Raw genomic sequence first — 23810 nt, 5'->3', positions numbered from 1 at the left:
TATATCTTAAATAAAACAGAACCCTTATTCTTCTTTACAATAATTCATTAAAATATGCAATGATTAAGATGGAATAGTGGCATTAGAATGTGCGAGAGGCACCAAATTTAGGCTTTTAGGGCAAAACAATTTCCGGGGAACCATGCCCCCAGACCCACAGACTTTGTTTGGGTCCCCCCATCATAGTCTCAGAAAATCCTGTGGGAAACACTGTTTCTAAAGGCTTCACAGACTGGACAGACAAGAAATTGCCCAGCAGTATGTTCAGGGCAATGAAAGGAGGAGAGATGTTTTTGGGTCCTTCATTGAGTCAGCTTCAAGTCAGTAAATTTGTTTGGCTGCACTGGGAATTTCATGTAAAAACTTTTTTTATTTATGTAAATATGTTGGTTGTTGTTTACACTACAGTTCATTTAAAAATGCTTGAATAAAACATATTTGGGTTAAGACATGGAGTGGAAAAATAACTAATTGAGTTGAAATCATTAATTTCAATATGACCAAAAAAAGACACAAAATTACAAAAAAAAAGACTGAAAAAACACTAAATTACTTAAAAAAGACACAAAGTGAAAAAAAAGACAAAATAACCAAAAATATACAGAATTACCAAAAAAGACACAAAATTATTAAAATAAAGACACAAAATGACAGAAAAAAACAAAATGACTTTAAAAAGAAACAAAATGACCAAAAAAAGACACATAATTACCAAAAAAGACACATAATTACCAAAAAAGACACATAATTACCAAAAAAGACACAAAATTATTAAAAAAGACTTAAAATGACCAAAAAAAGACACAAAATTACTAAAAAAAAAAGCCAAAATTATTTTACATTGGAAAAATAACTAATTGAGTTGAAATCATTAATTTCAAAATGACCAAAAAAAGACAAAAATGACCAAAAATATACAGAATTGCCAAAAAAAGACACCAAATTATTTAAAAAAGACACAAAATGACAGAAAAAAATTAAATTACTTTAAAAAGAAACAAAATGACCAAAAAAAGACACAACATTATTAAAAAAGACTTAAAATGACCAAAAAAAGACACAAAATTACTAAAAAAAAAAACAAAACAAAAAAGACAAAATTATTTTAAATTGGAAAAATAACTAATTGACTTGAAATCATTTGCTGACAGCTTCGTCCCCCCCAGTTCTAAATCCCCTCTGCGCCCCTGCTCTAAATGTTTCTTATTGCTGCTTTAGATCGTGTTGACAAGCCAACTGGCCTGTCTTATAGAGAAGACATCAGTCTGAAGTGTTAACCGTGATGCAGTGTTTAGCCCCCGGTGTGTTTCATCCCCGCCCCTTTCCTCATCCTGCGCTGCGCCGCTCAGCACACCCGGCGCACCAGCGGGACAGTCCGGCGGCACCAGCGGCTCTCTCCCACCACACCAACCTGAAACACGCTTCTCATGGAAAGATAATTAAAATTGGAGTCAAGCAGTTTCCCAGGCTCCGTGTCGCAGTTTCTTTTGGTGAGTTTATATTCAATTTGAACATTTATTCACTCGATGATGTTGTCAGAAAGACACGGCGAGTCAGTGATAAGTTCATGGGCACTTAAATCGCACTTTTATCGGCTATTTTATGCTATATTTTATATCTCATCAATTTAGACACTTTGAGCGAGTTTGCAGGAAGTGAATTTGATGTGTAGTGACTTTCTGGTGCATATTGAAAAGTTTATCAGTGCATTACATCATTGTGGGTATTTTATAGCCTATATATCTCATAATATTCCTATAAATAGTGTTTTTTTTCTATGAGATTTTATTGTATCCTCGAATATTGTCTATCTGGAGAGGGGATAACTTTTTTTTTTTAAGGAAAAAAAAGGAGTTATCAAATGCCTGTTGATATAATGGTCTCAGCATATTTTGTGATTAATTATTAGCAGGGTTTTTGTTCTGAGGTGGCTAAACTAGATAAATTAATAGGTCTGCTGGGAGAAAAAGCCTCCTGTGTGTGGAGAAAGAAAAAAGAAAGCAAACATTAGGTTAAGTTTCCGATAAGGTAAAACCATTAAGACTTGTAAAAAAAAATGTTGAGTGAAACCAAACCGTTATCAGACCTGGTGTAAATGACTTTACTGTATACTGTCGCTGTTTAAGTTGTTTTGCAAAAGTCTCAGATGTCAGACATGAAACTCAATCCGTGCCATAACATGTTTATATCCAGCAGGCCGTGTATCATTGGTCAGAATTAACTCTGCCACTGCTTTGATTTTTTTTTTTTTTTATCACTCTGTCTTGTAATTATAGCTGTTGCATGACATAACCCATCAATTTATATACATGTCACAGACACGGCCCAAGTTGTGCTTTGGTTTAGTAGAACATGACGGGGTGAAGTTGAAGTTGGTGGCCTTGAGGTGTTTTAATTATGGAGACAAACAGTGTTGCAGTGATTACAAGTTGGGGGGGCCGTGACCTTTTGGCCCCTGCAACCTGCCAGCAAGCCATGAGGGAGGCCACCATGTGAAATACCACACACACACACACACACACACACACACACACACGTACTCAAACACATTGATCAAAGAGCTCGTTGGCCTGCAAAAGCCCGCCAATAAACAAACATACACAGTGGTGATCAATAAAAAGCCAGTCTGCTTCACTGATAATAACTCAGAATTCAATAAACAACATGCAGTGATGCACCCAGTCTTCCTTGCTGTGGACCGGTCCACTGTGTGAGTTTTTCATGTTTAACTGGCTCTGTAATTCCCCCAGTCAGTCTCACAAGAGGAGGCGTATAGTCGTCTTTGAGTACATGCTTTGATATTTCTCCTCCTGTATGAAGGCCGGCCAGCAGCGGATGATTAACACATGCATGTAGTATGTTTCCTGTACATCCCCCTCATATTTACACTAACTAGTGCAGTGCATGTAGGAAGTATGTATACATATAGTGTGAGATTGTATTTTGTAGTTAATGCTAATGCCTCTTGCTAGTGTAACCTTAAATAACACAGAGACGCTATCTTTCCGTCCGTATTATGCTTAGCTGTCAGTTAATTAAGTTTTACTGTTTTCAATGGATCAAACTGATGCAGAAGAAAGGGCTTAAATCTTAGCTTAGCTTAGCATGCTAACCGTGAGATAGCACATTACGCAGTATGCTGCACTAAAAGTACATTAACATGAACCCAATTTGCTGATATACAATATTGCATGTAAGTATCTCATATCAAATGGTTATGGGCATTACGCTAAGCAACATGAATGTCATCCCTGAATTACATAGTAATGCAACATAAGAAGTGAATAAAGCTAAATCTCCGCTTAGCATGCTAATCGCGCTACAACAACGTCTGCAACTCCATAAAACACTTACTTTTCATAAGGTACACACACCATCCAGCACATACACATTGAACATTGATATTCGCTGGAAACTATTAGAATATTATTGGAAAATCGAACCTTGTAGCCACTTTAAAACTCCTAAAGATAGGTAGGCTAAATAGACTTACAGATGAGATGAGTCAGGGTGTAAATCCAGAGTGAATTGTGTTACTGACCAGGTGTAGGCCTATCACACAATGGGGCGGAGCTCCTCTAAAAGTGGGCAGAGCTCCCCTAAAAGGCGTCCGATCGGAAACAGTGCAATGCCGCAACACGTCCTACGTAAATAATGATATTTTGAAAAATGGATTCAAAAATCTTCAAAATCGAGGATGCACACCTTTGTGCCATGCACAAGACACATACGAAATCCCTAGACACACACACACACACTCAGATGCTTCTTGCCTTATAGATAGATGATATAGTACTTGATGGAGTAAATGAGTGCAGGCATTCCTTGTGTTTTTTCCCTCTTTTTTAACCTGAGCTCAACATTCCTCTGAGGGGGACCCTTTGTGACCTTTGGGTGTCACTGACGCAACCAACCAGGAAGAGGTTAGTTTCAGAGGTGTGAACTCTGAATCCGGCTGCTGTATTTGTTTTCACACCACTGGGTTCCCTGGCTTTTTCTTTTTTTTTTGCCACACATGATGGTGTTGGGGAAAACTGCTCTATCATGGTCTGTCATCACCAAATGGTCACAACTCACTCATCTGACGACGTGATCCAAACCCCCCAGTGATGGAAGACACAACGTTTTTAAGAGACTGGTCCATCAGCAGCCATCTGGCCACTGGTGTCAGCTGTGTGGAGGGAAATGTGGGGAAACTCCCACATCTTGTTAATAAACTTGAAGTAGTTATCATAGTTTGAAGTGTATATTTAGCAACCCACTTCAGATGTTCTAGGAAGCAGATTTTAGTGGGCTTAGTGGGATTTTAGACGACAGTTTTGACCTAGCCAACATGTTTTTTAGTATGAAAAACAGGCATAGACTCGGCTCTGTTTGTTGATTGGCTGCTGTCCAAAATGTGACTACATGTGAACTTTTCAGATGATGACTGATGTGTACGGTTTTAAAGCTTCCCAAGCTCTGTCTGAACGTCCTCCATTTATAAATACAACCCTCAGGTGGTCCCACTTCCCAAGTTTGGAAGTCTTTCTTACGACTTCTCATGTGTGTTCATGAGCTTTGAGTCATAATATGGAGACAAAATGGATGCTATAAAGAAAATGTGTTGCATTTTATTGCTCAGAATGTTTTAACAACACATTATTTTCCTGGAACCACTAAAGATATTGACTTAACTGATTGAGGCCAAGGGTTTTTTTTGTGTGTTTTTTTGTTTTTGTTGGCAGTTGGATGACAACATCAGTGTCATTATCATGTCCGGAACTAGAGTGTATAAAAAAAGTAATTTATAGACATGATGTCACCCATTGGTTTTTGGACTACCGTTTGAAGCATCAAGTTCGGCATTTTGGCTGTTGCCATCTTGGTTTTTTTAGAACCAGAAGTTTGGACCAGAGGATGGTGCTAAGTTACCAGCTAGTGCTAGCTAGATTTGTTTGTTGGCAAGGTCCAAAAATAAACAGTCAGCTGACTACTTCGAATGTCTGTTAGTCCAACTAAACATTGAACAAGACATGTTTAATTAACAAAACATTCAAATAAACTGTCATTAAGTGAAAATACAGTGAAAGGGTCAAAGTTATGAGACCAAACCGCTAAATGTCCTTTTTTATATCTATATAACGTTATATATAACTTTATTGACACGTTGTCGTGGATACGCATTGTTCTGCTTCTCTCCTGATGATGGCTCGCCTTGTTAGTGACCTGTCAATCAAATGTAGCCCCGCCCCAAATCATACGATTCTTTATCTTCTATTTTCTTCTAAATGGGGCCATTATTTGAACTATTAACATGAAATTGTCTGCAAGAAGATTTTTTACTAGTGATTGAGACCATAGTGTTGTCATAATTGAAATGAATGGACAGAAATCTTTCTGCAACCAAACTTAGCGCCCCCTGCTGGAATATTTGGTAGAATGCAGCTTAAGGCACTTCCTGGTTTGCCTCCCTGCTCAGACCAGGAGGTTGCCGCCTGGTTCTTAACTGAAAGCAGGGTTCAGTACACGTGTTGGCAATCAGACAGGCAAAGCTATCCAAACCAGTAGGCAAAAAAGATAAAAGGTAAAGAAAACCCAAACAAAACACACACAGGAAAACTCACTGAATGAATGCTGGAAGAAATGACAGAGAACAAAGGGAAGGACAAGACTTAAATACTGAAAGGGGAAGGGAGACAATGACACACAGGTCTGACACATTAGGGCAGGTGTTGGTAATCAAGAGAGCTGGAAACACACAGGAAGCTGTGAGTGAAAGATGTGAGTAACAAAATAAAACAGGAAGCATGGAAACAGTAACTAAGGGAAATACAAAATAAAAGCACTAGAACAAGGAATGTGACACAAAGTTCTAAGTGTGTCTTGGTAGTGACCTGTCACTCAAAAGCTGTAGCTTCAACAGGGTACGATACATAACATTTTAAATTTAAAAATAGTACAAAGGGAACTTTTTTTAACTGGATTCTTGTCTGAATGTTGCCTGTAGGCTTGAACAGTCTAAGTTCAGTTGCATTTGAACACGTTTCCATGATTTAATTAGAAAATAAATTGCATGAAACTATAAAAAATGAAGGTTTACTCACCTATCAGTAGGAATATTTTTTTCAGATGGAAAAGGGCCAGAAAATGCGGTTTTGAGTGTTTTTTTGTGGCGCAAAATGGCAAAGCTGTTTCCTTTGGAAAAGTCTGCAAAATAGGGTTTCAATATGGTCTCCTGGAGGTCATGTGACAAATTAAAGCATTGCTATTGGTTCCCTATACTCTTCCCTCTTTTTTAAAGTATCGCATCACTCAAGAACATGCATTGTAGAAATTTGACATGCCAAAAATTGGTATGATGGCTGAGGCCAACACCGTACCATAGAGCAGCTATTCTCAACCTTGGGGTCCCGACCCTAATTGGGGTCGCGAGATGATTTCTGGGGGTCGCCAAATCATTTTGGAAATCATCTCTGTCTCCACTGTGTTAAAGTGTTCATGTGTTAATGTGTTTTAGTCCTTTTGTCATTTAATGTCTTTTTTTGGTAATTTTGTGTCTTTTTTTGGTAATTTTGTGTCTTTTCTGGTAATTTTGTTTCCTTTTTTGAACATTTTGTGGTCAATTTGTGTCTTTTTGGTAATTTTGTGTCTTTTTTGATCATTTTGTGGTCAATTTGTGTCTTTTTTGGTAATTTTGTGTCTTTTTTTGGTCATTTTGTGTCTTTCTAGACAATTTATGTCTTTTTTTGGTCATTTTGTTTCTTTTTTGCGTCATTTTGTTTCTTTTTGCGTCATTTTGTGTCTTTTTTTGGTCATTTTGTGTCTTTTTTGGTCAATTTGTGTATTTTTGTGGTCATTTTGTGGTCAGTTTGAGTCATTTTTTGCTTAATTTTATGTATTTTTGTGTCTTTTTTTAATCTGAACTGTGCACATGAAATTCTGTTCAGTGAGCGGGGGTCGCGACTCAAAAAGGTTGAGAGCCACTGCCATAGAGGCTTAACAGCTAAAATAATCACTGACCAAAACTTTCTTTAAAATGCTGTAATACGGTAAATATTAAAGGAAGAGAAAGTGAATGTGCGTGAGAAGAAAGAAAGGAAGAAGAAAATGTATGAGCTCAGAAGAGGTACAAACTGAAAGACAACAAGGCAACAAAGAGGGCAAATTGGGACTGCCAGCTCCAGCAGATGCAGGAAGCGGAGAGTCTCAGAGAGTATGGATATTTGTTGAAGCATGAAAATGTTTTCTTGGCTGAAGAGGAAGTGTAGCTATGTTTTGCTTGGATTCAGACTGAGCATGGATGGCGAAAATAGGAACGTAATTGAAAGTCAAAGAGTGAGGCAGAAAAATGTGGCCTTATCTTGTATGTTTGTTCACCTGGTTAGCGGGGTTAGTGAGTGAAGGACATGAGAAGAGAGGCGGGAGGAGGGGAGGGAGGGGAAGAGCTGCCATGAAACACAGGCCATCGCTGATTTTACTCAAGACAAACTACAGTAGAATAAACACTTTGAATCAAAGTCTTCAAAAGGAGAGATTAATGGGTGTGTGTGTGTGGGCCCAACAGCTGTTTTAGTCAAGTTGTTTCAGCCTTCCTGAGTCAGTCAAAGCGCTGAAAGAACAAAACAAAGCAGGGTCAGAAAATGAGAAGAGAAGGAAAGTAAAGAGGAGAAATGAAAAGATTCAGTTTAAAGAAGAAGAAGAAGAAGGAGAAAACAAAAGAAGGAGAGACAATTAAAGAGAAGACGAGAAGCATTCGGAGGCTAGAATGGAAAATAAATCAGAGGGAAAGAACTGAGAGAAGCAGTAAAAGAAAGAAGTGATGAAAGAGGAGAAGCGGGAATGAAAGAAAAGCAAAAAAGATGGTTCGGACCGAAACGTGGTTTCAATCAGCACCGAGGTTGAGAAGAAGGATGTTTGATGGATGTAATCGAGAGAGAGAGACTCCACCGACCGATGCTCTGCTCAGGAATGTGTTCATACACACACACACACACACACACACACACACACACACGGCTCCTATTAGACTGTGGTTACTCTGGTTTGTATCCAGCAAAGCCACCTCAAGCAAATACTGTACATAGTGACATGGAAATATTTTATTGAGCCTGTCTGTGATGTATGAATGCACCGAAATCCCCTGAATGGTGAGTTGCCCAAAGAAAGCAAATCTCAGCTGCACCAAAATATGAATTTAGGTCAAGTTTTGATGCAAAAATACACTTTATTACCAACTAGCATGCATGCAGATAGCACGTGTTCCCGATCCGTTCCCCTACTTTCCCTACATAAGGCGACAAACTTCAGTAAAACAGAGGATTATTGCCCATTAGTTAGACTTATTTACGTTGCAGTACATAGAGTCCGGCGTTTGTGTGCTACGGCTAATGGTGCGTTCAAGGTCTACACAAATGTCAGAATTTTCTACGTTGTTCCGAGCTACAATTTCCGACTTTAAAGTTCCGACTTTCAGTGTAAATTAAACACACCATAAGGGTGTTACAGTAGGAACGTGTTAGATCCACCTTCAAAATAAAAGCAAACACAAGTAGCTTTCAAAATAAGAGCACATGGATGTGTTAGCAGAGTCCACCACAGATTTTACAAGAAAACTGTCAAAATATGACGCCTTAAATAAAACAGAATTTTTATTAATAATTCATTTAAAAAATGCAATGATTAAGATGGAATAGTGGCATTAGAATGTGCAAGAGGCACAAATTTAGGCTTTTAGAGCAAAGATTTCTGTCAAAAAAAAATCCTGTGGAAAACACTGGTTCTAAAGGCTTGACAGACTGGACAGACAAGAAATTTCCCAGCTAATTGAGTTGAAATCATTTGCTGACAGCTTCTTCCCACCCAGTTCAAAAATCCCATCTGCGCCCCTGCAAACCAGGGCAGTTTTCCCATCAACACTGATTTACTCCAATGACATTTCAAGAGTTCAGCAGTTTATACAGTTACCATATGGAGATATTTGTCTGGTACAGTGCTGAAAAGCTCCAATTTTTTCCTTGAAGTCATGAGAACATTTTTAAAAAGACAAAGAAACTTAATCCGGGTGACACATGAAACCATGCAATCATTTATAAAAAGCATGATACATTTGACAAGTGTAAAAGTCACAAGATTCTACAAGACAAAAACAGAATAAAGGGCCTAAGAATCTACCATTGCCTTCTTAGTTTCACGTGTTAGCATGAAAAGATTGGCTAATTATTACTAAATTGCTGATGCTGATTGGAATGTGATCAGTTTTCAGATGTATAAATCTTAATATTTCTTCCTCAGTCTGTATTGTTTATTCTTATTCTCATACTTGCTTCTATCACAATGCATTCCTCCCCTAGCATCTCATTTCCCTTATTTCTTCTCATCTGACCTTTTCCCTTTGTCTCGTTTCTCTCAGCATCCATTGCTGTCATCTTTATTTCTGCCTTGCTTTCCCATCATCCCCCTGCACTCCTTTCTGCAAAAATTAAACTTTTTCTTCCCTTGTTTCCTTCCATCGTTTCTCACCCGCCCTGGTTCAGTTTTTATTAGATCCACCCCCCACACTTTCAGCGACAAACATCGCCGGTAAAACAGAGGATTAATGCCCATTAGTTAGACTTATTTACGTTGCAGCACATAGAGAGTCCGGCGTTTGTGTGCTACGGCTAATGGTGCGTTCAAGGTCTACACGAATGTCAGAATTTTCGACATTGTTCCGAGCTACAAGTTACGACCTTCAAGTTCCAGTGTAAATTAAACACACCATAAGGCGTTACGGTAGGAACGTGTAAGACCTGCCTTCAAAATAAAAGCAAACACATGTCGCTTTCAAAATAAGAGCACATGGATGTGTTAGCAGAGTCCACCACAGAATTTCCAAGTAAATATGATGCCTTAAATAAAAGGCTCCTCTCCCCTAAAGTCATTTTATTTCTTCTCTAACAGGAATCAGAAGCAGTGGAGCAGCCGACCAGGGTGGTAGCAGCCAGGCCTTGCCCAGAAGAGGCACCCTACTGGGGGTAACGGAGGAGATGAAGGATTAGAGGATAATCCAGGGTACGTCCAAGTCCCTCCTGTCGGGAGGTCCCCAATTCTTTTCTCATATCCAGGACGCAGGCTGGCAGGCTGCTACTGGGATTACAGTGTTAAACTTAATACCTTTAAAAGACTCACAATATTGGGGTTTTTGTCCATTTTCAGGCCTGTTTATCTGAGGCCTAAAGGGCCTGGCTGCTGTATTTGTGAAACTATGAAAACAGACGAGCAAGTGCAAAGAGAGATCCCAGAAAGGAGGAGAGGAGAGTTCAGCTGGATAGAAGCATATGTGCAGATAAAATGAGCTTTGCCCAGAGGGTCAACATGCATGAGGAGTCAGAGGGAGCGACCCCCTCTGAGCTGTGGTCAAAGGCCTTTAACGAGATTACGGGCAAAGACAAAACACCAGAGCTTTCCGTAAGCACACAGTTAGAGTAATTAATGGCCCCTGTGAGTATTCCTGTAATACTGGAGGTTATCAATTAGACGGAGGTTTTTCTTCTTCTTCTTTTTTATCGATGTTTATGCATAAAGAGGTAAATATATTAAGAAAAACAAATACAATATAAACATAAACATCACCCCCCCCTCCAACAGAGCCCCATCCCTGCAACAATATTACTGTACCATTCGACAACCTAGTATTGATTGAGCTTGTAAGTGGTTACTTGTATAACATGCACGTACATATCAGAATTACATATACAAAAAAACAAAAAAAGTAAAAAAATAAAATAATTTTAAAAAATCTAATTAAATTGAAAATTATATATATATAAATAAAAAATAAATAGTTATAATAAATTACTTATCAGAATTACGTTAACAAAAAAATTTTTTAAAAATAAAATTAAAATCATTTAAAAAAAATCCAATTAAAATGAAAATTATATATATGTATAAATAAAAAAAAAATTAATAATAATAATAATAATAAAGTACATATCAGAATTATGTTAACAAAAATTAAAAAAATAATAACATTAAAATTAATAAAAAAATATATTTTATTTATTTATTTTATTTTATTTTACATAATTATATATTTCTTTATTATAAATATGTATATACATAATAATAATAATAATAATAAAGTAAAAAAATAACATTAGTACATTAGTTTAAGCAAAATAGCAGGATGCACAAGTAAATAAGAAATCAATAGATAAACTAGAGTCCTTATGTTTTTCAGAGATTTTTCTTGTTTAACCCTGATATAACAAGACAAACTATTCCTGTTCGTGGGAAGGGCTTAGTGCCATTATGTCTTTGGGGAATTGTAATCAGAGAAGTGGTCTGTAGCTTTAGTGCGGTTCATGGGATCGTGTGCGAGGTCCCTGCAGGCTCTGCCATCTCAGATTGAACATCACACCTCGGTGTACTGCTCCCTGGTGTCCCCTCAGTGAGCCCTGATATGGCTCCGCTCGGTGCTGGTATTTGCCTTGTTTCCTCCCTCTCCGCTCCCAGATGCCCCTCTTAAAGCGCCAGCCGTGGGGAACTGGAGCGGAGGGCCTGGGACTGCGGTCAGCAGCAAATTAGAAGGGCTGCCTTGGACCTGACGCAATCCCCACCCCTTGAACCATAGCAGGTCATTAATGAAGCCAGACGGGGCCGTGCATGCGTGGGAGGCCCGCCGACATTTAGCTGCTGCAGTGGAAAGCTTTTAAAGAGAACCAGAGGTCCATGTCAGGGCTGCCTTTTGCTATCAAAATATTTTAGAATTGGATATCCATTACTCTGCTGGCAAAGAACAACTCATGAGAAAAGGCCAATTTTTTGTCCGCCTTCATTACAGACTTACAGACTTGTGGAAGTCTGGAGCTCCAAAACCTACAACAGGCAGTATAAGGCTGTCAGTCAAGTCATAAATATTACTGAGTGCATCAATTAATTATACTACAGAGTGCTGCAGGATTTTGACTTCACTTCTGGAGGTGATTTCGCACTTCCGGTTCCCGGGCTCCAAGTCAATGGGTTTTTTTGGTTAGATCAGGGGTCTCAAACTCAAATTACCTGGGGGCCACCAGAGGCAGTATCAAAATGACCAAAAAAAGACACAAAATTACAAAAAAAAAGCACAAAATGACCAAAAAGACACAAAAATTACAAAAAAGACACAAAATTACAAAAAAGACACAAAATTATTTTAAAAAGACACAAAATTACCCAAAAAAGACACAAAATGACCAAAAAAAGACACAAAATTATTTTAAAAAAAGACACAAAATTATTAAAAAAGACACAAAATTATTTTTAAAAAAGACACAAAATTATTAAAAAAGACACACAATTATTAAAAAAGACACAAACTTACAAAAAAGACACAAAATTATTTTAAAAAGACACAAAATTACCCCAAAAAGACACAAAATTACCAAAAAAGACACAAAATAATTTTTAAAAAAGACACAAAATTATTAAAAAAGACACAAAATTATTAAAAAAGACACAAAATGACAAAAAAGACACAAAAATGACAAAAAAAGACACAAAATTATTTTTAAAAAAGACACAAAATTATTTTTTTTAAAAGACACAAAATTAATAAAATAGACACAAAATTATTTAAAAAGACACACAATGAGACAAAAAGTTATCAAAAAAAGTATTAAAAAAAATATCGTCACAGGGGCCTCTATTGGCCTGCGGGCCGCGAGTTTGAGACCCATGCTTTAGATGAAAATAGAAATGGCAAATAGAGAATCAATTAATTACAAAAAAAATTTTAAAAACCCTAAAAAGTAAAAAAGAAAAGAAAAGAAAAGAACTTTTTGGATAAAACAAATAAGACCTGATATTTCTTTTTTATTTACAGTACAATTAATTCAATTTTTGAGTGCTCTAATAATCTTTTACTGCTGTTAATATCGGACAGTCTGAGAGCACAGCAGTGATTTTCTTATCAGGAAATTTATATTATCTCTTCCTATCTGGCTGAGCATACTTTGCCAGTTTATAAACAAATCCGAGCCTGTTGAAAGAGGGCTGCTGCTCAGCTTTAACAGCGAGATAAGTCTTTTCAGTGAAATGTAAAATGAACTTTGTGTAACCTTCACGCCAGACAAAGCAGGACAAAATGGAAGCAGGAATTCCCTGAAAGTCCACCCATTTTATGGACGAGAGGCAGACGTTGGTGTGTTGCACAGAGGAGTGCCTGTGGTCTAAATTTAGATGGTTCCAGACCAGCGGACCTTTGGAATCCTAAAAACCTGCAGAAAGACACATCTTACGTACAGTTTTCAGAATGGGAAAGCACAGCGCCGAATCTCCACTTCCACGGATTAAACTGCAAATGTCATCAGTTTCTCTCAACATCCCTCAAAATCAAATACATCTCCGTCTACATTTTAAAGATAGATGTTTTTTCCCTGTTTTTGCTCTCAATAGATGGTTCCGTGGTGCGACCGCAGAACGGTTTGCAGCTGGACTCAGACCTATTTCTGAGCTGATGTCGACAGAGCCAGAGCCCAAAGGCAGCAGCGGGGGAAACCAGGCGACCTGACCACACTCCAACTGGCCCGGCTGCTTCCAGGAACACAACTGCACAGTGTTCTCCTCAATTTATGGCCGTTTAATTCAGCCAGCTATGCATAACAACAAGCTACAAAGAGTGGGACAGAGTTTGGCCTGCACATGATAAACAGAGATAATATTCCAGGGAACTATTTGGCGCTGCAGGCCCGGAGTTCAACTTTTTCACAAATTACACGGTTTCAAGATCTTGGAATAACCTTTCAGAGCTATTTTTTAGCTCCATACTTTGGACTGCAGAACTGTCAATGACTTTGGCATAAATCTTAAGAGGAGAACTTGTTCAGTTGCACCATTCAGTGGAAGTAAAGGCACTCCAGACGTTGTTTAAGGTTGATTTTTTTTTTTTTAAAGAAGCCTTTTTTGTGACCATGAATCTTCAGGAGAAGCTGTCAGGCCTGAAAGGTCTGGTCACACACTCCCACAGCAAGCGCCGCTATAAAGGCGACCTCACGTTGGACATGATCAGCCCTCCGCTGGGGGACTTCCGCCACACGATGCACGTGGGCCGCGGTGGCGATGTGTTCGGGGACACCTCGTTCCTCAGCAACCACGGCGGCACCGCCAACGGGAACAACGGGGAAACGGATTCTATCTCCACCCCCGACAACAAGATCGGGGCGTTCTTCTCCAGGACACTCCGTCAAATCAGGAGGGGCTCCGACAACCGGCCCACGGGGGGGCCCAAGGACCTGTCGCCACCGCCGCCCGTCGTTTCTCCCATCATCAAGAACGCCATCTCCCTCCCCAGGCTGGATGTGGATATGCCCAATGGGAGTCCCACCACCAAAGTGCTCTTCCCATCCAGTTCTCAGAGCACGCCCGAGGAGAAGAAAAACCCTTATGGTGAGTATTTATTTATTTATTGGATCTCCATTAGCACCAGCACATTAGCATAGCTATTCTTCCTGGAGTCCAAACATTAAATCAAATTGTCCATTCTCTGAGATCATCAACAAAACAAAAACAACAACAACAACAACCGTCAATACAGTCACAACACATATACAGCCAGAGACACTGACAAACATGTATCACAAGACATGACGCAACACTTGTACAGTAAAATTAAGAGTCCATGCACAACATACAAACAGATACCAAAAAATTGATAAAAAATAGCTGATCATGGGCGTCCCGGTGGCTCACACTGGTAGAGCGCTTACCATTAAGGCTGAGTCCTTGCTGCGGCGGAGCCGGGTTCGAATCCGGCCTGAGCTCCCTTTGCCGCATGTCTTCCCCTCTATCACCCCCTTTCTATCTATCACTTTAAATAAAAAAGCAAAAATGCCAAAAAAACAAAAAAAAAATAGCTAATCATAAACATAGTGATCGTGAATTAACGACATCACTAACTGTGCACAGAGTGTCCGGTGCTAAGTGAACACCTCCTGCAGCAGCAGCACATACACACTGTACTGCTAAAGAGCTAACTGTTAGCCTATTAGCAATTTGCAGACTGGACGCTAAAGGGTGAACACCCCCTCCGGCTCTGCAGCTAGGAGAGACTGCTGCAGGAGGACTGGGCTGCCGCTGAGAAGAGTTGTTGTTGAGAAGAGTAAGAACGAGTCTCCAAAAGTCTCCAATAACACCAGAAAAAGTCGCTGCAGTTGCTTTTTTGAAAAATAGTAGCTAGGGGGGGTCTGAAAAATCGCTAAATATAGCAATAAAGTCGCTAAGTTGGCAACACTACTTCGCCGGCTTATACAAAACAGCCCTGCTCTTTGACAGGGCCAAAAAAAGTCCGGACAAATGACCGCTCCGGACGGCTCATATTCAAATTAGGGGCATTTCGGCTCATTCCAGGTATTGGCCTGTAGTGGAAACAGCCTTTATGGTAAAGAATACATCAATGGAAACACAGCTAATGTGAGTCATTTGCACTGGATGTTTCCCCTTAAAAATGATTGAAAGAAGCTTTTGCTCTTCATTTCTCAGCAACTATCACTATTATTGTTTTGGATTGCTAAAAAAGTCCAATAAATCTTTACTGGAAGTTTCTCGACATGATGTCATCTCGTCTACTTTTGCCCAGTCATTCAAGGATTAAGATAAATGCCACCGGCAAATCCCAAAATGGTCCCTGGGATTAAGGGTAGATGTTTCCTTCAAATTAAATGTCAACAGCTACAGAACAAAGTGAGACACAAAGGTCAGATGAGTTAGAGAGAAGTGGCAAGCGTCTGTAGAGCTGCAGGGAAACTCATCCACCAGTTGTACCCAGTAATCTACACAGATTTGCCCCAGATGTCCTTATGAATCACCTTGGCTCATAATCAGCAGCTCGCACTGATAACACACAGAGATCCAGACAGAACTGGCAACAAGCTGTCTGAGAGGCTCACATTAACACCATGGATCACACACTCTCACCTCCCTGCAAGAGTGTACTAAAACTACACACGCCAAAAACAACACTAAAACTAAACTAAAACTAAGCATTTTCCCAAAAATAAAAACACGAATTAACCCTTAATAGGGCACTCATTGAAATACTTGCAAATTCCAAATTTCAACCCAAGAGAATATTGGAGGATATTACATACAGACAGAATGTGTTAAAAAAACAACATACGGACCCGGGGGAGGGGGGTAATATTTTTTATTTTGGTTTATATTTTGATAAATTTACGAGATTAAAGTGGCAAAGATTTAAAGTGAATGTGAGAGAAAAAAGTTGCTTTTTTCCCCACTTTTTTCTCGTAAATCTGCGACTTTTTTCGCGCAGATTTGCCACTTTAATCTAAGAAATTGCAACTTTTTCCTCTAAATATTAACCCCCTCCCCCTGGGTTTTTATCTTTATTTTTATTCATACTTAATATGCCCTAATATGCCGTCATAGTCAAGTTCTCCTCGTACAAGTCATTGAAGAATAACTCTGTTTGTACGACTGTTTCTTGCTGATTTTTTTTCTAAATTTTTCATTTTTACATTGGAGGTCCAGGTCAAACAAGTGAATATTATTACATTATTATCATACTGATTGGTCAGATGTCATGGTGTCACTGTCTGTGACGTAGCCTGATCTTTGCTGATTAGCTGGAAGAAATCCATGTGGTTCTACGACCAAACAGAGAGACATGGGGACCCATTTTGATATCCACTGAAGTTACCAAATATAGTTCTTCGCCTGATAAAGGGTTAAAACTAGCAAACTCACTCTAAAAACTAATTAAAACTAACTGAATTTGAAAACAAAAATTGACCACAAAATTAAAACCAATGAAAAATCCCAAACTATTATAACCTTGGTGTGTGGTTGTGTGCGCTGCCAATTTTATCTGAAATCTTCAACAAAAATCACATCTTACTTTTGCAGTGAGCTACTTTACTTTTCCAGTAATTAATGACACATGGATGAAAGTATCTGCAGGTTTTCATCCAACCAAATCCTCCATAAACTGGTTTCACTGGTTACTTTCTTTCTTTGCTTTAAGCGTGTTAATCTGTGAAATCAGACGCTGTTTTCTTTGGGTGGGATGAAAACCGACTCTTTCTCTTTTGCCTTTGTGGCTGGCATTAAGAGGTGCTGTGGTCATTTTTAGCCGTTTGGGTCATGAAGGCTGCAGTGTGCGGGTGTGTGACTTGTTAAGTGATCTGGCAGCGTCGGGCAGATGATTCACTGTTCACACAGAGAAACGACTCAGCACTTTGCAGGCTGGAGTTTACTGGCTCGTCATCACTGGGCAGCAGGCTCTCTGATGGGTTCACACCGCCCCCTGTTGGTAATGTTTAATAAAACATGTGAGTTAATTTTTTTCTCTTATGAACATGGTGCAGCTCATAGCAATAATCCAAGAGCATTGAATACATATTTTCTTTGACCCTTTATAACCTATACAATTGAAACTCACTCTTTAATATGGATTTTATAATCTTTTAAAATCATTTTAAGGTATTTTCTGACATTTTTAGAGACACTGTGAGCTAAATTCATTACCGTAACACATTCTTAAATAAAATAAAAAACAACGAAAGGTTTTTTTTTTTTTTTTCCTTGGCAAGCCCTTAAATGTGCTTATGTGCTTATTATGTTTATTTAGTCTATTTTAAGACAAAAAAACACTCAAAACTTTTTTTTTTCCTAACTGGCATCATAATGCGTACCATAGTGGGTTGACATAAGATGTTTTATGAGTGTTTTAAAAAGCCATTCTGAATTCATTTTTTTAAAGCAATATGTTTATTGTTTTTAAAGAGAACATACAGTCACATGGACAATAACATCACAGACATCCCTCATCCCCTCCACCCTCAACAGTACAAACATTGTAGGAATGAAAAACAAACAAACAAAAACAACAACAGCAGCAAAAAAAGAAAAAAAAGAAGAAGAAAGGACAAAATGTGGGTATAAATATAAAATAAAACACAAAATCAATTGTGGTCCTATTAATTTATAAGATGCATAGATTATTATCATTATCATTATTATTATTACTATTACCTTCATCTATATATTATATATCATATATTTAACAATAATAACTATAAATGCCAAAAAATCGAAGATAAAAAAAAAAAAAGCTCCAGTCTTTTCAGGGGTCCTCGCCCCAAGCTGAGGCCGGGGAAGAGGAACTTTGGGCGGGCTGGCCTCTGGGAGAGACAGCCTCCCAGCGCCGGTTCTCATGAAACTTTCAGGGTTCGTACGGGTGCTTGAAATCCTTGAAAATGCTTGAATTTTAATGTTGAATTTCAAGGTTTGAAAAGTGCTTGGATTTTGGATTAAGTGCTTGTAAATGCTTGAAATTCTTACTGTATTTCTCTTGCAATCTGACTATAGATAACCGCATTTTCAATGGAAAAAAATTAATAAAGTGAATAGCCTATAGCCTGTAATCTGAAATGAAGACCACTCCGCCTGCGTCTTCTTGTTTCTGAGATGTTTCTTGTTGCTCTACCCTGTATCTTCTTACTGAAGGGAGTTTTTATCATTCCTAGTGGATGTGAGGGCTCCTGAAGTATTTGTGGGTCTTTCCTCCTAGTTTGGGTCGTGTTTAGTTCCACCAGCTGCCGGTTGATGATTTTTGTGAGCTTACTTTTGCTCTGAGCCCCTAGATTCCTATACCAGTATGTTTTATGAGATTAGCACTTTAACTACTTTTAGTTGTTAAAAGTGTAATACCATTGCTGCTGGTATGGTTAAGTGAAATTACCCCTTTTAGTATCGAAGTACTCATCTAAAACATGCCATTTACAACCGTTGAAAGGTACTGGAAAAGCTTGAAAATGGATCTTGAAAGTCCTTGAAAAGTGTTTGAATTTGACCACTGAAAAAGTGTACGAACCCTGAACTTTGTAAAATGGCCTTAAGTCATGCTGGATGTTACTGGCCCTCTCCCACAAGCTGTGGCCGGGCTGGTGTCTCTCCATCCGGACCCCCTCCTTCCCTTCCCTGGCTGGGCAGCTTCCACAAGTGCTGCCCTTCAAATTTTAATCATTAATTTCAGTCTGATCTTTGATTTCATCAAAGTGTCCCATATCTCTGTGAACTTGTTCAGTTTCCTTTTGTCAACATCAGTTAATTTCTCCAGTGTCAAACATGACGCCATTTCTCGTAACCGCATTCCCTGTGTAACCTGTGAATTCATAATAAAACAGAAGTATTTAGAGTTCCTGTGTTGTTGTTTTTTAGGTTTGGAGTCTGGTTTCGTCACTCTTCCTCGTCTCTCTCGCTCTGAGCGTCAGCAGCCGTCCATCTCCTTCCCCACCTCCTGCTCCTCTAACCTCCACCGCGGCTCCCTGACCGACCCCACCGACGCCATCTTATCCAGCTGCTCCACCTCCATGGTGACCTCCGCCCCCAAAGCCTCCTGCACCGCCTACTCCGACTCCCTCCCCTCCCTCACCTCCCTGGACACCTTCACCTTTGACCTCGGCCCCTCCCTCATGAGCGAGGTGTTCGGCCTCATCGACGGCCACCCGGAGGAGCACGGCCAGGCCTGGGAGGGAGAGGAGGCGGGCTCAGCGTGCGGGCTGACCAATGAGGGGTCGGAGATGGACTCGGCTACGATCTCGTACGTTGACTCCCTGCTGAGGGAGGACTGCGGGGGCAGGAAGAGCCCGCATGGCGTCGAGTGGGAGGAGGACGATGGGACGGAGGTGAACAGAGTCGGGCTTTCTGTTAAAGCACCTGATGTGGTGATGGGGTCTCCTGAACGGGTGAGGTTGGGGGTTGGGATGGAGAGCGAGCGCTTCCAGAGTGCTACAGACGTGCTCGCACGCCACTACGGCGTCAGCCCCTTGAAAGGACAGAGCAGGATGGAGGTCGCTGAGTCAGACATGATGATCATCAGCCAGCCAAAGAACAAAATGTCCTACAACTACATGGACGACGAGGATGAAATCAAAGTCTGAGCTGAGATATTTTCATACTAAAAAATATGCGCTGAAATACGTGCCACCAGAAACTGAATTTGAATTGTTTACGTTTGAATTTGAATTGCTTAACTTGAATAATTGCATTAAAAAACTGAATTTGAATCACATAATTTGAATTTGTACAGTTCAATTTGAATCACTCATTGAAAAACTGAATCTGAATTGTAATTTAAAATTTAATTTATTAGTTTGGAACTGAATATTCAGTTCCCACAATTCAAATTTAGCTCGAAAAATTCAATTTTGATTTTCTGTGATGAACATCCAGGTAGTTGAGGCAGAGCAATCGAGCGCAGATACACAGAGCGCCTCTTCGGCCAATCAGCACCTCCGTTTTCTTTTGTAACATTTGTTACCACCTGGTTGCCATGGCGCCTCTTCGGCCAATCAGCACCTCCGTTTTCTTTTGTAACATTTGTTGCCACCCGGTTGCCATGGCGCCTCTTCGGCCAATCAGCACCTCCGTTTTCTTTTGTAACATTTGTTGCCACCTGGTTGCCATAGCGCCTCTTCGGCCAATCAGTGCATCCGTTTTCTGCGCTTGATTGCTCTGCCTCAACTACCCGGATGTTCGTAGCAGAAAATTGAATTTGAACTGTGAGAACTGAATGTTCAGTTCCAAACTAATAAATTAAATTTCAAATTACAATTCAGATTCAGTTTTTCAATTAAATGATTAAAATTATACAATACAAATTCAAATTATGTGATTCAAATTCAGTTTTTTTAATGCAGTTATTCAAGTTAAGCAATTCAAATTCAAATATAAATAATTCAAATTCTGTTTCTGGTGGCACATATTTCAGCCCATAAAAAAAACTGTCTTCTCTGTAATTCCAATCATCTGAAATCTTTTTTTGTGGTCGACGAGGCTGGTTCTTTTAACAGGATGACCATGAAAGCTACACACTACTATCCCCAAAATATAGGATCCTTTACTTTTATACAATCATGCTTTAAGGATGTACAGTTTTGCCAAACTATTGCTGAATGTATCTAAAAGAAGAGCGATGCTGTACGTTTTCAAGCCCGCCGTTGGAAAAATGAGTTGCTCATGTGTTGCTTAATCTCATCTCTTGAGGTCAGTTTGAGCTTCTCATATTCGTATCATTCTGTGGTCATTTGTTTCTGAATTACTTCTCCTAAGGGACCCTTATCAAGATAAAATCACTTTGATTTAGAAGTGTTAGATAATTTATGAGTTAATTTCTTTTTTTTTAAGTGTTCAACATGCATATTTCTAGATTTAACCATCTTAATTCAAGAAATCTTGTTTTCAAGTGAAATTATCTGTCCATGCAGCAAGATTTAGATTTAGATTTTGTGTTTTTATCTTGCTTTTATGCTGCGTTTGATTGCACTTGGAACTCGGAAAGATCTGAGTTGGAAATTCCGACTTCTGAGGTAAATGCGTTTCATTGCTCAACCTCGGAAAACATGGCCGGCCACAGCAAATTGATGTTTGTTTGGATGTCTTTCGAGCATTTTGGCGCCATTTTGCTTTGACATTTTCCATGTATTTCCGACCTACTCGGGCTGCTTGGATCCTACCCAAATTCCCAAGTCTGAATCCCGAGTTCAAGAGCTCAGAGGTCGCATTAGCATTAGCATTAGCATTAGACACCACTTTTTTGCAGTGTAGGAGCAAAAGATAAGCTAAAAAGAGAAAGGACATCACTAAGACAAAGGAGGTTGAGTTAAGGAAACCAGTTGTAGCCCCTGATCTCAATTATGTCTCAATTCAATTCTCCTTCAAAATAACGGAGACATAATTGAGATCAGGGGCAAACAACTATTAGATCTCCTTCTCAAGTATTTTTGAATGGTTTTCTCAACTCAACCTCCTTTATCTTAGTGATGTCGTCTCTTTTTTAGCTTAAGGGTCTCTTAGGAGAAGTAATTCAGAAACAAATGATCACAGAATGATACGAATATGAGAAGCTCAAACTGATCTCAATAGACGAGATTGAGCGACACATGAGCAACTTGTTTTTCCTATGGGCAAAAAGAGAGGGAGATGCTTTATTTTAAAAAGGTCGAGACTTCAAAGAACTGACAAAAAGAGGAAGCATGGATGAGCCAGAGAATGTGGTTGAGATCGGCAACATTACACAGTGTAGAAGTTACAAACCCTGTCTTTCACTTTATACTCTTCACACTTCCTCAAACAGGAGGGGGAAAATATTCTCTGTGTGAGTCCCGGTGACTAAATGAGACAGGAAGTGGAGATTTTAGATAAACAGATTTAATCATATTACAACCTTTTGGCCTAACTACAATCTCCTGTCAACTCCTTTCACTCAGGAATACACGACCAGGAAACACAAAGGGAAGAAAAAAAAGAAGAAATCTCAGGCCATATTAGATAAACCAGAGAAACAAAAAACATCTCAGTTATTAAACTACATGGATTAAGGGAATATGAAAAGTTGTACTGGTATTTGCTAGTTGAACCTAAAGCTGAATCATATAATTGCTCATTTTATGCTGCAGACCTTCTATATAGAGACTCCGTGCACCTTTTTATGATTATGAAGTCCGACTCCTGTATTGCTTTTTTGAAGAATTGTCATTTATATGTTCTTTTATACAACTGTACATGAAGATATTAACTGACCTCCTATAAATATGTACTTCCAGTATGAGCACCTGCAGTACATAGTGCAATTCACATCCATATGCTGCAGTCAATACCAATGATATATTATGATGATATTAATTGACAATAAAGATGTTTCTAATTAGGTTGAATATGTAGTTATTTACATATTTTCTTTAGGTTTAACTTTGATGTTTTATGTTCATCCAAGAATCTTGCATGTACACCTGAATGGTGGTTGTTAAGAGTTTATTTTCAAACACACTTTTGGAATCTGTTGTACCAGACATAATATAATCACGATTTAAATAATCTAAATTGCTCAAATCCTAAAATGCCCTACAAAGTCTAACTGCAGTAACTACATTTTGGGTCGAAATTGAGTTAAAATGAACTCCTTGATGTCTGTTTTAACTTGTGACAAAGTTTTAGATTTCAATTTTGCTTTAATTCAGAGAAATAATTATATAAAAACCACAAAATCCAACTCAAAACCAAAGCAGTAATTGCACTTACCACGTCCTGATTTGGATATATAAACTAATTTAGACATAAAACAAAAGCAGTGTAGCCTTGTATTTCTTCATTGTGTTGAATAGTGAAAACAAAAATAGTAGAAATTATAAGTTTATTTGATAAGGAAATTATAATCTAGATAGTGACTAAGTAAAAAAGTGAGATCAAATTATATTAAGACTAAAATATAACATTACTTTACAATATTAAGTCCAAAATACACAACTCTTTCAATAGAGTTGTTAAAGACTTTTAAATACAGTGATAACAGAATCTATTTGAAAATGTTTATTCACTAAAAATAAAATATAAAAGCTGAAAGAAGACGACAACATTGTAGTTACTGCACTTTGATTTTGCATTACTATTAGAACCTTTTACTGCAATGCAGTAACTATGTTTTTGGGGTCAAAGGTCAAATACATTTTTGAGCATAAGAATGACATCATCAATACATGTAGAAACAAGTGTCATATCACTTATCAGTAACTTTACAATAACCAACTAAGTAATGTTTATAGATGGTTTATAAACCAATTATTAACCATTTACAAAGTGCTATACATATTTAATCTTTAAATGTTTGCAACCAATTTCTTAAAGGTATATGAATCATTTCAAAATCATTAACATACTATTAATTATAATTTAATTGTTTGTTAATGGTAAAGTTACTATAAACTCACATTAATATACCATCTATTTGTCATTCATAGATTATTTCGTTAGTTAAACATTAATAAATTATGTATTTACCATTCTAAATGGCC

The 23810-nt window shown here is 38.4% G+C and overlaps 1 protein-coding gene across 2 annotated transcripts; it reads left to right on the top strand.

Annotated features, from left to right (window-relative positions):
* The first annotated feature begins 1167 nt into the window (after positions 1–1167).
* Positions 1168–22669, top strand: cdc42ep1a (CDC42 effector protein (Rho GTPase binding) 1a). Of its 2 annotated transcripts, XM_059324466.1 has the most exons (4): positions 1168–1490; positions 9922–10032; positions 13399–14388; positions 19180–22669. In XM_059324466.1, exons 3-4 carry the CDS (start codon positions 13914–13916, stop codon positions 19899–19901), a joined length of 1197 nt encoding a protein of 398 aa, XP_059180449.1. In that variant the 5' UTR covers positions 1168–1490; positions 9922–10032; positions 13399–13913; the 3' UTR covers positions 19902–22669. The 2 variants fall into 2 exon arrangements, with proteins under 2 accessions (XP_059180449.1, XP_059180450.1); XM_059324467.1 differs by lacking the exons at positions 1168–1490; positions 9922–10032 and having other exon boundaries at positions 11141–14388.
* The last annotated feature ends 1141 nt before the right edge of the window (positions 22670–23810 follow it).

Source organism: Centropristis striata, chromosome 21, assembly GCF_030273125.1.
Source record: "Centropristis striata isolate RG_2023a ecotype Rhode Island chromosome 21, C.striata_1.0, whole genome shotgun sequence".
NCBI lineage: Eukaryota > Metazoa > Chordata > Actinopteri > Perciformes > Serranidae > Centropristis > Centropristis striata.
Note: the sequence above shows the minus strand (reverse complement) of the source record. Positions and strands in the feature narration are given on the sequence as shown.